The sequence below is a fragment of the Loxodonta africana genome, chromosome 5 (genome assembly GCF_030014295.1).
Source record: "Loxodonta africana isolate mLoxAfr1 chromosome 5, mLoxAfr1.hap2, whole genome shotgun sequence".
NCBI classification, from domain to species: Eukaryota; Metazoa; Chordata; class Mammalia; order Proboscidea; family Elephantidae; genus Loxodonta; species Loxodonta africana.
In genome coordinates this window covers 82,572,425-82,585,874 of record NC_087346.1, presented here as the reverse complement: position 1 = coordinate 82,585,874, position 13,450 = coordinate 82,572,425, and the positions used below count along the sequence as shown (strand labels likewise).

General features: G+C 41.9%; 1 protein-coding gene across 1 annotated transcript in view; it reads right to left on the bottom strand.

The window, feature by feature from the left end:
* The window catches only part of ADAMTS3 (ADAM metallopeptidase with thrombospondin type 1 motif 3), a 307,945-nt gene extending 295,480 nt beyond the window's left edge, over window positions 1-12,465 (bottom strand). Inside the window, exons 1-2 of the mRNA XM_003414158.4 lie at window positions 11,928-12,465; window positions 10,638-10,665 (exon numbers count right to left, since the gene is read on the bottom strand). Of these exons, the coding sequence (XP_003414206.2) occupies window positions 10,638-10,665; window positions 11,928-11,996 (97 nt within the window). The 5' untranslated portion in view covers window positions 11,997-12,465. The remainder of the gene's footprint in view (window positions 1-10,637; window positions 10,666-11,927) is intronic.
* Between the last annotated feature and the right edge of the window lie 985 nt (window positions 12,466-13,450).

The window sequence follows — 13,450 nt, the reverse complement described above, 5'->3', positions numbered from 1 at the left end:
GCCACACAAGCCTACAACTGAGGGCAGGCAGCTTGGTTTTCCTTCTAAGCGTGTAGTAGAATGATATACAAATGTCTCCCAGAGGACACCTGATATGCCTAGCACACCATCAAGACCACACTATAGGACTGCAACAGAAAAAACATATTCCGTAGTACAACCAACATTACTAGGACCTGTAGTGACTGCAGTATAAATCTCCCATATCTTAGAATTTTTAGCAAATGCAATTAATACCAAAGTTACCAGGCACACAGAATACTGAATACAAGTAGTCTCTGACTTACGACGTGTTCAAGATACGATGAACCACACTTACAACCATTCTTCATGATCTGTCCATTTTTTATGTACGTGTATATGTATTAAAATACATCTGTAAGTTTATATGCAATGTTTCCAACCCTCAAAGACAAATAAAGATTAGATTTATAAAGAAACTGACAATAAAAGGCAACAATATTGAAAACTAAAAAAAAAAAAAAAAAATCAGGTACTCAACTTACATCAGAACTGACGTAGAACAGAGTCATCGGAACGGAACCCCACGGTAAGTCAGAGACTACTTATAATTGTAATTGATACAATTTGGCTTATGGTTCCCAAAGAAGACTTTAAGGGAGTAGGATATGACAGTTGAGCACTAACAGTCTGGAGTCAGAAAGAACTGCATTTGAATTCTGATTCCAAGCTGATGAGTTTTTTGGCATCCTTTAAGAAAATTATAGAAATTAAGGCTCGTAGAGGTAATCTGTAAAATGGGGATAAAAATGGGGACCAAATGAGATAAAGCATATAGAAGGCTTGGCACATCTAAAATTTCAATAAATGCAAAATCAGCTGAAATTACCATCACCATCATGATCATCATAACTACCTTGAGAAATGGAAGAAGAAAGTCAGTTTCAGGTTCCTTCCATGTCCCAATTCCCTTCAGGCCTCTCTCCCCCATGCTCCCACCCAGCCTGGTAATTCTGGTGTTGTTAGAAGGGTCCTCAAGCTCCACGTCAACACAGGACCTGAAGTCCAGGTTTGCAGTAGCAACCCACTTCTCATTACCCAGCCTAGAGGACTGGAATTCATTCCCAAGAATTGGCTTATTAGCCTATTATAAAGAGACAGTTCACACAGGCAATTTCCTTCATCAGGTATAAATTCTCTGTATGCATCAATCTGACCTCATGAATGAAATCAAATAAGATCATCTACAGAAGTAGTTCCAACAACAGTATTTCCAAATCCTGAGCTGAGGGTAAGAGAATGACTTTCATTAGAAATGACGGGAGCCAGGTGCTACAGGAAAGATGAGCACGGGGTGAAGACTGGACGTTAAAGGGGACACCAAACCCCAAAGGGCTTATCAAGACTATCAGCACTTAAGTGGAAGGGATGTATCTTCTCTCAAAGGCAATTAAAAATTAACTGCGACATATGTTAAAATTCTGAACATAGACAAATTATTTTTTCCTCACTTCATGTCCTCTAGGCCTGTGTTACCAAGAGGCTAATAAGCTCCTTGGTGTACTTTTTATATTAGTTGCAAATCTCTTTATTTAATCAAAAATTCTTTATTAGGCTATTTGGGGAAAAAAAAGGGAGGGGCTACTCTTTATTAAGAAAGAACAAATAGTTGTGAACTTAAAAGTTCTTCTCATTTTTTATCAGCCTTTTAATAAATATTCATTGCAGTTGAGAGTCATTTAGGAAAGAACAGCATATTCTTTAATGTTTCAGAACATGAAGTCAGTTAAGAGAGGGTCTTTCAAGAGAAGTAAAATCATGTTTTGAAGAAATAAATCCAAGTATTTTCTTTGTCTGCTATGTCTTAAAAATGATCAAGTAACCAAATGTCAAAATTTTAACATTCCAATTTTAGGTTTTAAAGAAGCAAAATTCTATTTGTTATATATCATCAAGTTTTATAGACTTAAGAGATATATTAGGCATTTTACAAATTAAGATTTCTCACGTCTTGCAATTTTTGATGGATAATACTTTTAAAGACTAATAATGAGCCTGGAATTTAAAGCTATGAAAATTAGCATTTGTCCCCAGGACCAAAGTCTGGGGAAAATATTACAGTTAAGAAACGTGGATAGCATTTAAATTTTAACCCAAAGCCAAACCCACTGCCGTCAGGTGGAATTCTGACTCCTAGTGACCCTACGGGACAGGGCAGAACTTCCCACAGGGTTTCCAAGGCTGTAAATCTTCACAGAAGCAAACTGCCACATCTTTCACCCACACAGCAGCTGGTGGGTTCGAGCTGCCAACCTTTCAGTTAGCAGCCTTGAGCTTAAATGCTGTGCTACCAGGGCTCCCTGTTTAAACTTTACTTGTAGTAAATCACATTTTCAAAATTTAAAATAAGACAACTTAGTCTGACTCATGGTTGGACAGAAATAAGAGAAACTAAGACAGTCCACTAGGTCTCTGTATTAGTTTCCTATTGCTGCTATTAAAAATTACCACAGATTCGGTACTTCAAACAACACAATTTTATCATCTTACAGTTCTGGAGGTCTCAGGTCCCAAGTAGGTCTCACTGAGCTAAAATCAAGTTGTCAGTGGGCTAGCTTCCTTCTGAAGGTTCTAGGAAAGAACCTGTATCCTTGCCTGTTCCAGCTTCTGAAAGCTGCTCACATTCCTTGGCTTATAACCCCCTTCCACCATTTTCCAAGCCAGCAACGTGAGTCCAAGTTTTCTTACACTGCTATTTCTCTAGTTTTCTCTCTTTGGCCTCTCTGTTTTGCTTACAAGAATTGTGTGATTACGCTGGACCTACCTGGATATCTAGAATGATATCCTCATTTTAAGGTCGGCTGAGTAGCAAACTTAATGACATCTGCAACCTTAATTCCCGTGTGCCATGTAATGTAACATATTCAAAGGTTTCAGGATTAGGAAATGAACGTAATTGGAAGGTCATTTTTCTGCCTACCACAATCACCATTTCCCGTCCGTGTGCCAGAAAGTCCTCCCAGCTGTGGCATTATTTTACATGTATGCCTCCTCAGCATCCATTCTTCCTTTTTTCCTGGAACTGCACTCCAATCTTCTTTGGGTTAATCATCCCACTCCACGTCCCTAGTAGTCAGTGGTAAAATGTCTCAGTCGAGGCCAATCAGGGTACTACATCATCTGACCACATTTATGACTCAAGGAAAGCTTTCGACTCCAGCCAGGTAGTCAATAAAAGTCCAACCAAGAACACCAGGAACTTTTTGCTAGAGCTGTCAATAAAGAGGTGTTCTATCCAGTGGGTTAGTAAACTGACAGAATAGCCTGCAGATGTCAGTGGCACAACTGGAGGGGCCACCAATCTTACCCCGATTGAGAAATACAGCCAATACAGAGAAAAAATGAGAGAGATTGACTGATTTCTGACAATGTTATTTGAGCCATAGATCCAGCTATACCTAACTTAGATTACTTGACCAATTTTGTTTTCCTTAAGTCAGTGTGAATTAGGTTCCTATCAGTTGCATCTAAAGGAGTTACAGCTATTAGAGGAACTTTCTCACAACAACATGGAAAGAAAGGAATTACAGTCTCCAGGTTATGAACAAGATCCATTCCTAAGTCTGTCTTTAAGTTAAATTTGTAGGTAAGTCGGAACATGTACATACAGTTCTTATTTATCATCAGTTTTTCAAATGTTTATCTTAGTATATAGTACATATTTTACCTTTCTATCCATATTTGTTTTTGTTTTTATCCATATAAGACAATTAAGAAACACTTCCAAACAGCACAGTGTTTTGATAAGTGGCACAAAGTAGTGCATGCATTCATTATTACCAATCATTGTATGTATTTAACTCAAAGTTTTAATATAATAGGTTTTTTATGGCAGTCCATTTTTAAGTAGCAGTTGTCCTTAAGTTGGACGTTCGTAACTTGGGGACTAGATATGCAGTAAATAAGATGAAAAGAAAAGAAAGAATTTATCTGGTATACACAAAACATAGTTGCTGTGAATTACATATGAAACAACTTTTTCTGCACCATTCCTTACTCAACTCCCTCCTTCTACTGCTGTATCCCAATGGGTTAAGCAACACTACATTGCCATATCAACATGAAGATAATACACAAAAACAGAATTCTCAAAGAGGTGGCACATGGGGAGCTGAGTGACTAAATAGTTTACAAGTCCATGGCAGAGTAAATTAAATTTCCTGGAAATTCATGATGGCTGACAGATATATTCAAAATGCAGGGATTAGAACGACATAGCACTACTTGAGCAAAGATTTAAAAAAAAAAAAAAAGCACAAGTCTAAGGGGTGGTGGGGGGGGACAACAGTTGCCACTGAGTGGATTCCAACTCTTGATGAGCCCATGAGTGTCAGAGTAGAACTGTGCTCCATAGGGTTTTCAATGGCTGATTCTTTGGAAGTAGATCTCCAGGTCTTTCTTTCTAGGTATCTTTGGGTGGACTCAAACTGCCAATCTTTCAGTTAACAGCCAAGCACATTAACTATTTTCAACACCCAAGGATACCACATATCTAGGACATACTAATAATAATAGCTATTATTCTAGCTTGCTTATTTTGTGCCAGCATTTTATAAATGGTCATTTAAGCATCACTATCCACTGAAGTAGGGAATAGTATTATGCCTGTTACATATAAGAAAGTGATGCTTCTGGAGGTAAGGTCACCCAACTAGAAAGGGGTAGAGTTGGGATTTTAAGCCATACTATCTAACAGAGTGTATGCTCCTGACCACTTATTGGAGGACAGGTGTTAAGTATTTGTGAGTCCTCTGGATATACTGGAAACCCTGGTGGCATAGTGGTTAAGAGCTACGGCTACTATAGGGTCGCTATAAGTCAGAATCGACTCGACGGCAACGGGTTTGGTTTTTCAGTTTTCTGGATATGCTGACAGGGGCTTCTAAAACTAAATGATGAGCCTTATGCATAAAACAGAGATTTTTACATATAAAGAAAACTAACTCAAACATGTGCATAGTGATTTCAGTCACTTTTTTTGGTTTTATTCATCTGCACATGTACATATGTAAAATATATGTGCTAAATATGAAAAAAAATTGTAGGAGATGTAATTTAATATATAAGGCCACAGTACTTGAAGGTCCATATATTTCATCAAATTGACTTCGTACAAGTTCTTAAAAACCACTTTTGCTTTGTCAGTACTCACTTCAAGAGTGATACACGGCTTTATGCCACTCATGAATTGTTCTAAATTCCATGAAGATTCATCGTGCAGAATATGTGGCAATGGTTTTATAAACAAGAGACTGACATTTTACCACAAAATCTCTCCTAGGGATTTACAGTTAGTCAGCAAAGTCATGAAAACTAGGATGGGTCAATTACATATGGGAACATGTTTCCCAAGCTAAGATACTCTTCCAACTCTTTACTACACATTCTAAAGAATATTCTTTTCTCAAATTCTGTAAGTTAGATGAATCTTCTCATAGTACTAATGAAATTACAAACCATTTTTATAATTGTCTGTAGCTACTGAGCACATGATAGCTAGAAAAATGATGAACCCATTGCCATCTTTTGGAGACTGCCTAACCAGGTATTAAAAAAAACGATATCCAAATATGAAGAAGGGCACCAAAATTAATTTAAAATTTAAAAAGCCACACTTTCTTAAATTGCTAGGAGGAGTTTAAGTCACACAAACTTTCTCAAAAGCCATTTGTCAAAATCAATCAGGTTAATTCATTTTTACTCAGTCATCAACTTGAAGGACTCCCTCGTAACACAGTCATTGGGAATGCAGGCAATGATCTATACAAAACACTGTGCAGAAACATCAGTTATCATGGGAAAATGAACACTATTAGGAAAATAACTACACAAATTATGTTCTATCAATATGATGGGGATGGGCTATCATGCTGGTATTCAAATGATGTTTACAAGGAGTTTTTAAGAACATGGAGAAATTGCACTAAATTATAAAACTAAACAAAAACAGGTATACAAAAAAACACAGTCTGTGTATTAATAGAAGATGAAAGAAGAACATGCTAAATTATTAACAGCATTTATCTCTGAAGCAGGGATTTGGGATCACTGTGAGAAAATACAGAAAGATTAAAGAACTTAATTACAATGGACACATGTAAAATATCTAAGCTCAAAAAAATAAATGGTGAATTAAAAAGAATAATGTAATAACTTATGATAATAGATGTAGCATAATTTAGGAGTAAAAGCTATTACAAGAATGCTGAAGGAAGGGTTCCCAAAATTCTGGTAATAGCAGTCCTCTTTGGGGAAGCATCTGAATCCCATCTAAGTCATCACTGTCAATATGTCCTGTCCAAGTAGTATAGCCAAGTTCTTCATGTCAAAACTACCCATGATTTTACGAGGCAATTCGGAACTGTCCTTAATGGATTTCAAAGGTAATCTGAGTTGGCTATGAATGCTTAGAGATCATCATCTTGGAAGCACAGATAACCTTGGGGGTTTCTAAAAATTTCTGAGTAATCTTATAAACATTTGATATGACAACAAAAGAATTCTAATTAAAGATAAAAAAATCAGTGAAAACATAGGGAAGAAGTATTTCAAGTAAACAGCAAGAATAAGTTGCCAGTGATCATACCATGCTGCACTAAATAACATCTTCATCTAGGAAGCCTAGAGCATTTAACATTAACTATTATGATGCTCAAAAGTCAGGTGAAAGCTAAGTCAGTAAAGCCAAGTCTATGATCTTTAGTTACAAGGAAAAATAACGGCTTGGGTAGCTAAAATTCTAAATTTTACAAACAACCCCTTTAAACCTCCTCCTCCACTACACTTTCTAGTATTGCTGCTGGCAAACTGGATTGATAGATTTTAATCTTAGCTTATCACATTTCCCCTGATGCCAGCTACAGGGCAAAGGATCCCAAGTAGACTATAATGCAAACTTAATGAGAACTCCAAAACTGCACACAGAATTCAACACAATTTGCCAAATTGAGCACAAACAGAAAAGTGAGAACAGATAAGCTTAGGTCTCTGTGCTCCTGGGGTAAAAAGAGGAGTCATGAGAAGCATTGATAACATTGAATCATTGATTGCATAGACTTAGCCACCATCTTCATTTTCTTGGGGGCCAATTAAACAAACAAGAGAGGCACAGAAGGAGAGCATTTAAGGAAATTCAGAACATAGGCATATCCAATATGATGATACCTTGCTTGCTAGGTCTATTCATTTAACAACAAATATACGAGCACCTACTAGCTACCAAGCAGTGTTCTACATACTAGGGATACAGCATGTATCAAGACAGTCTTTGCCCTCATAGGTCTGCAGTAGTAGAAATGCTCACTGTGCGCCAAGGAATAAGTAAGTGACTCACACTAAACCTTGAAAACCAAATAAATATCTGAAAATGATGAAAAAGCATTTCTCAGTAAACTGGATATCCGAGAAGACAAGATTAGTAGCTTTATTTTGTTAAGAATGAAATGCAATGGAATTTTAAACTGGGAAACAGGAAAAGGTAAGAGAAAGATGAATATGCCCCATTTCCAAGAGAAGGGATGGGAGGGGAAGGAAGGCAGCTCAACACCAAATCCTTACAATAATTTTCCTCAAATGATACTCAGGCAGTCCCAAAGTGGCAGCTTATGAAACAAAAAAGACTTAGGGAATTCTTTTCGAGATTGTCTAATGGCTTAGAACTATGACTATTTCCTAAGCTGCGTGTGTCACGGAGCAAGCCTCTTTACGTAATCAGGCCAGCCATTCAGCTGCCCACAATTATGGTAGGCATCCTTCCAAGGCCTTATTCTAAACTAGAAATGAAAGAACGCCCTGATATGTCACAGAAGTATCTTAATCACCTCATAAAACACACTTACACATATATACACACACACGTTGACACATGCACATACATGTATGTATGGGTGCAGGCAGGTTGGTAGACAGATATGCTCTCTCTAGTTGACAAAGGGAAAGAGAACTAGGTCAGGGTTCAAAATGTATCTACCAGTTAGTCATCTCTGAGTGAATCTCACTATCCCACATACCAAGAGGGCATTCTCCACTGGCTGGAGATGGAAGGAAAGAGGCAATATACTGTACTACATACTGTACCCAGAAAGCCACATCTGTTCCTGTCAAGTTGATTCTGACTAATAGTGACCCTATAGGACAGAGTAGAACTGCTCCATAGGGTTTCCAAGGTTGTAAATCTTTTTCCTGTTGATCAGGGGTGGATTCAAACTGCCAACTTTTCAGTTGGCACCCAAGCGCTTAACCACTGTGCCACCAGGGATCCTACTACAAGCAATACTGTGATAAAAACAACAGCAACCCCCCCAAAATAAAAGGTGCCATCGAGTTCATTCCAAATCACACCAATCCCATGTGGTGTGTTACAATATAACAATGCTTCATAGGGTTTTGTTCATAGGGTTTTTAAAGGCTGTGATCTTTCAGAAGTAGATTGCCAGGCCTTTCTTCCACAGCACATCTTGGTGAATTTGAATTTCCAGCCTTTCAGTTAGTAGGCAAGCTTAATTATTTGCATTACCAAGAGATTCCTACATAAGTGATACACCTTTTCTAACCTTCCCACATCACGAACTACCTTCTCCTTACCTAAATACAAGCCTTGCTACTCTAGAAGGTTGAAACACATCAGAGATATACTTCAAAATTGGCTCCCTAAGCCAGACACTAAACAAACAAACAAAAAAAACAAACCTACTGCCATCAAGTCAATTCTGACTCATAGTTACCCTATAAGAGAGAGCAGAACTGTCCCACAGGACTCCAAGGAACAGTGAATGGAATCAAACTGGTGACCTTTTGTTAACAGCTGAGCTCTTAACCACTAAAGAGTATACATTGTGTGATTCTTTTTGAAGGGTACAAGGGTTCTGATAATATTCTCCTGATTGATCCAAGTACTGCCAGCATATTATTTACAAGTGTAAAGCTGGGGAAAGATCCTGCAGTGCTAAGCACCAGCAAGGAAGGAGCATTCTGACATATGCTGACATATAGTGACCTACACACAGACACCTCTGGTCCTGGATCTCTCGGGTTCCCCCGAACAGTTTAGCAGTTGTGGAATGTCCTCCGTACTCCACGATGTGCAATTTAATGTAGCAATATATCTTCTGCAAGCTTTATTCTCCTCAAAAATAAGCACAATACTATCCCTTCCTCATAGTGTAGTTGTAAGAATTAAATGAAACACAAAAAACAACACTGTGCCTGGTGTACAGCAAATGGTCACTGAATTCTAACTATTTTTACAGTAGCAATAATGATTAAAAAACTTTTCTTCTAAAAGATGACTTTACAGTATCACTTGCCAAACACAGTATTTACAGAGACTAATAATCTGCCAAGAAGAGAAATTATCTTTTAAAGCAACCTAAAAAAACGTGTATGAAAGACCTTGAATGTAGCCTGGCTTCTTGCCAGATGACTTGCAGCTTTTCAGAACAGATATATTATTATAAACAGCTTCCAGAAAACAGCCTCGGCTTTGGAGTGACCTGTTACCAGTTACTCACACTCTGTGAGCCTCAGTCTCCTCACCCACAAAATGAGAAGAATAATACCGGCTTCGTAAGGTAATAGTGAGGCTTAGATGTTATTTGCAAAAAGCCTAACAGTATCTTGCACATTAGCAGGAAAAAGTTTAAGAGAACAATTTCCATTTCCTGTACTTCAGTTTTCCCTTCTTTGTAGCATTCTTACTCCTTACCTCCTGTTCTAATTAGACGTGCGCCTCCTAACGCTACATGAGTTGACTTGATTTCATTCATCTCCAAATCTAGCCCCTAGACCACCTGCTAAGTACCTACCAGTGACTTGCCCATGAACCAAAAAAACAAACCCACTGTCAATCCAGTTGCCTCCAACTCACAGCAACCCTGTAAGACAGGGTAAAACTGCCCATAGGATTTTCAAGGCTGTACCCTGGGTTTTACCCTTTATGGAAGAAACCCTGGTGCTATAATGGTTAAGTGCTACAGCTGCTAACCAAAAGGTTGGCAGTTCAAATCCACCAGGCACTCCCTGGTAACTCTATGGGGCAGTTCTACTCTCTTATAGGGTCACTATGAGTTGGAACTGACTCTACGACAATGCGTTTGGAATCTTTATGGAAGTAGACTGCCACATCTTTCTCCGGAGGAAGGCAGTCCTAAGCCAAGGCTCAAAAAGTCCAACTTCCGGAGAACTTTTCCATTACTGTAACTCAGAATAAGGACACCTGGCGGTGCCATGGTTAAAAGTGTTCTGCTGCTAACAGAAAGGCTGGCAGTTCAAGGTTGGGGGTTGGAACCCACCAGCCCCTCTAAAGGAGAAAGATGTGGCAGTCTGCTTCTGTAAAGATTTACAGCCTTGGAAATCCTGTGCAGCAGTTCTGTTCTGTCTTACAGAGTCACTGTAAGTCAGAACTGACTCCAAGACAGTAGGTGTGGTTTGGGTTATAACTCAGAATAGGGAACGCAGAACCCTTCTTCGGAAAGAGGAACAGAAGAACGGAAGTGTTCCTGAACAGCAAATTATTTTTTAACCACCAGTGGAGAAATTTCAGGAACAATATTTTGCTTCGCTTACTTTATTCCTTATTTTCTATGAAGATAACAGTGACATCTGAGGATAAGGCTTACCTAGTTGCACCATTTCTTCATTACCAGCCTGGAAAAGGAAGGGGAAAAAGTAAGAAAAAAAAACAGTTACTGGGTTTCATCTTATCACTTTGTGCGTTTTATTTCTACCATTAATGCTTTTCAGGAGTTAGCTAATCAGGAGACGCTGGAAACCGGGATTGGTGCCTAAAGGCTGCATCTTGGTTTATAGAAGGTTCTTGTCACAGGACGTGAGCCAATTCAGTAACAATTTGGGGAAAGGAATCGTTTGCCCGTTTTAATCTAACACTTATGAAGCCAGCAAAAATAAATGTGACACTTGATACGCTCTTCTGGAAACCTCCAATACTGGGTCAGGATTAGAAAAGAAAGTCTCTGAATTTATCCAGGAAAAAAACGTCTAGGAGGGGGCCTGACTGGATCTGAGATCAGGAATCAATCCGATGGTCCGACCAGACAGACCAGCGAAGCTAAAACATCCACCAACTTTGTACCCTAAGTCCCACCGGCCTGTACTGATATGATTTACTACAGAAGGCTCGCCTTGCGGAGCTCTCTCAAGGACTCTTCTGAGATCTTCGGGCTTCACCTTGAGTCTCCAAAGGCTGGGGGCAGGGCCCAGAAGAAACAGAGCCGCACTCAGCTTTAGAGGAGGAGCTGTGCAGAGGGGGAGGGGAGAAGGGCGGCCCGAGACTCTAGCCTCTGCCCAGGAAAACGCTGGGCAGGAAACGTCCCCGGCCCCCCTCCCCAACTGTCAAAAACCAGCCCGGCCGCGGTCCTCCCAGGACACGTGTCTACTGGATCGCTCCCTGTCCGGCCCAAGGACTTCCTGAAACCCCCGCCTCCCGCTGCCCGAAAAAGCCGTGAGTCAGTCACAACCGCCTGGGAGGCAGAAAGCCCCCGCGAACCCGACCCTGACTGCAGCAAGGAGAGCTCTGGGATTCTGGACCCAACGTTCAGAACTTCATTCAAGCGCCCAGACCGCCCTCCGGAAAGGGGAAACCCAGATGGCTCGGCGAGGATGCGAATTGGCTGCAGTTTGTTACCAGTAATTGTTACGAATGCCGCAAAGTGGTGAAGCCCTAGGTGTGACAAGCCTGGGCTTCAGGAGCGGGAGTCATAACCTCCTGTGCAATTCAGCTCCCCACCCCAAAAAGCCCGCACGTTGTACCCAGCCCTCAAACCACCGTTCCTTAATGCATAAGATAACAGGGAAGGGTGGGAGGGGGAGAGGAAATAGGAGAGGGAAAGGGGAGGAACTTTTTCGGGAAAAGGTTGGGTTTGAGTTTTTTATTATTATTTTCCACTTACTTGTCCATCAGCTGAAGTCCTAACCTCTACCAGAGCGGCTGCTATCAACCAAAGTGACAGGAGAACCATCACGAGTCGAGTTCACTTTTCAACTACTGGGCAAAGCAAATGCCCAGAGCAAACCCCCCCCAAAATAAGTTTCTTTAAAAAAAAAAAAAAAAAAAGGGAAAAATGCAGAAAAAAAAAAAAAGATCTTCTGTGCTTTGCTTCAATGAAAATGAAATTTGAGCTCTGAGACTGGCCCCCTCTGCTCTGCAGTTCTTTCCACTTCACCTTCTCACCCCGTCCTCCCAAACGGAGTGTGCAGGAGAGAAGGTGCTTCGAGCCGGGCACGGGCTGCGCCGGGAGAGGGGGAAGGGACGAGGGGCTTCCAACTATCTCTGCCCAAAGCGGCTTTTCCTAGGCTTTTCGAGCACCATTGGTCCCTAAGGTTAGCGCGGAAAATGCTTGGGTCTCCTAGAGCACAGCAGGGGGAAGCATTAGCGAGAGAGACGAGCGAGCGGGAGCGGGAGAAAGAGGCTGGGAGAGGGCGACTCCGCCGCACACGCAGAGGTGGGGGCGGGAGGAGCCGCGGAGGGAGGAGGAGGAGGCGCGGCGGAGGAGGTGGGAGGAGAGGGCCGCTCGCCCGCTCCTGTTGCTCGCAGAGCGGCCGTCTGCTGGCTCCCGGCGACCTGCGGGGCACTAATAAGGCGGCTCGAGCCCCCCGGGCGGCCCCTCCCGCCGCGGCGCCCACGTCACCCGGAGCGGGGCCCGCGTCCCCCGCGCCCGCCGGGGCCGCCGGGGCGGGCGCGGCCAACACGGGAGGGGGCGGCAGAAGGGACTGGGAGGATCGCGCAGGCTGCCGGCCCCAGGCAGGGTCAGGTCCTGAGACCGCGCGGGGGCTTGCAGCCAGCCGCGCTCCACTCCCCACCCCGACGTCCTTTCCTTCCTCACGAGCTGGGTGAGAGGAGGGGAGGACCAAGGGAGCCACCGATCCCTACCAGCGGGCCCCGCGTGGAGTTAATTATAGGAAGGGGGAGGGTCCAGGAGATGCCCCAGGCTTTAGGAAATTCGCCTCCTCCAACCTCCAGTGTTCTTACAGCCTGGGAAAAGTCTTCCCTCAGAGAACCCCTGGGAACCTTTAGGTCTTGATTATCTCCCGTCCAGACATCGGACGCCTTCCACATTTTATGGGAGATGCCACCTCCCCTTTGGAGCTCTTGTTTATGCTTTGTTTATATTAGTTTTAAAAGATACCGTGCCCCTTCCTTGACTCACCCTTACGCTTTTCGTGTGTCACTTAGAGTTCACAGGCCTTAGCGTCTCTTCCTCAAGCCAAGATTAAGTTATCAAATGATTTCTACTCAGTGTGGCCCCGAGCGGCCCGTGGGAAAGATGGCACCCTGGGCGTCCACAGCTTGAGAAGAGTTTACTGAAATCCTAGCCTGGACTCACCTCCCTGGGGTGAACTCCTGTAGGCGCTTTTCCTGGAACACAGGGGAAGAAAGGGAAATATCTCCACTGATCAGCCTCTGACATCCCCT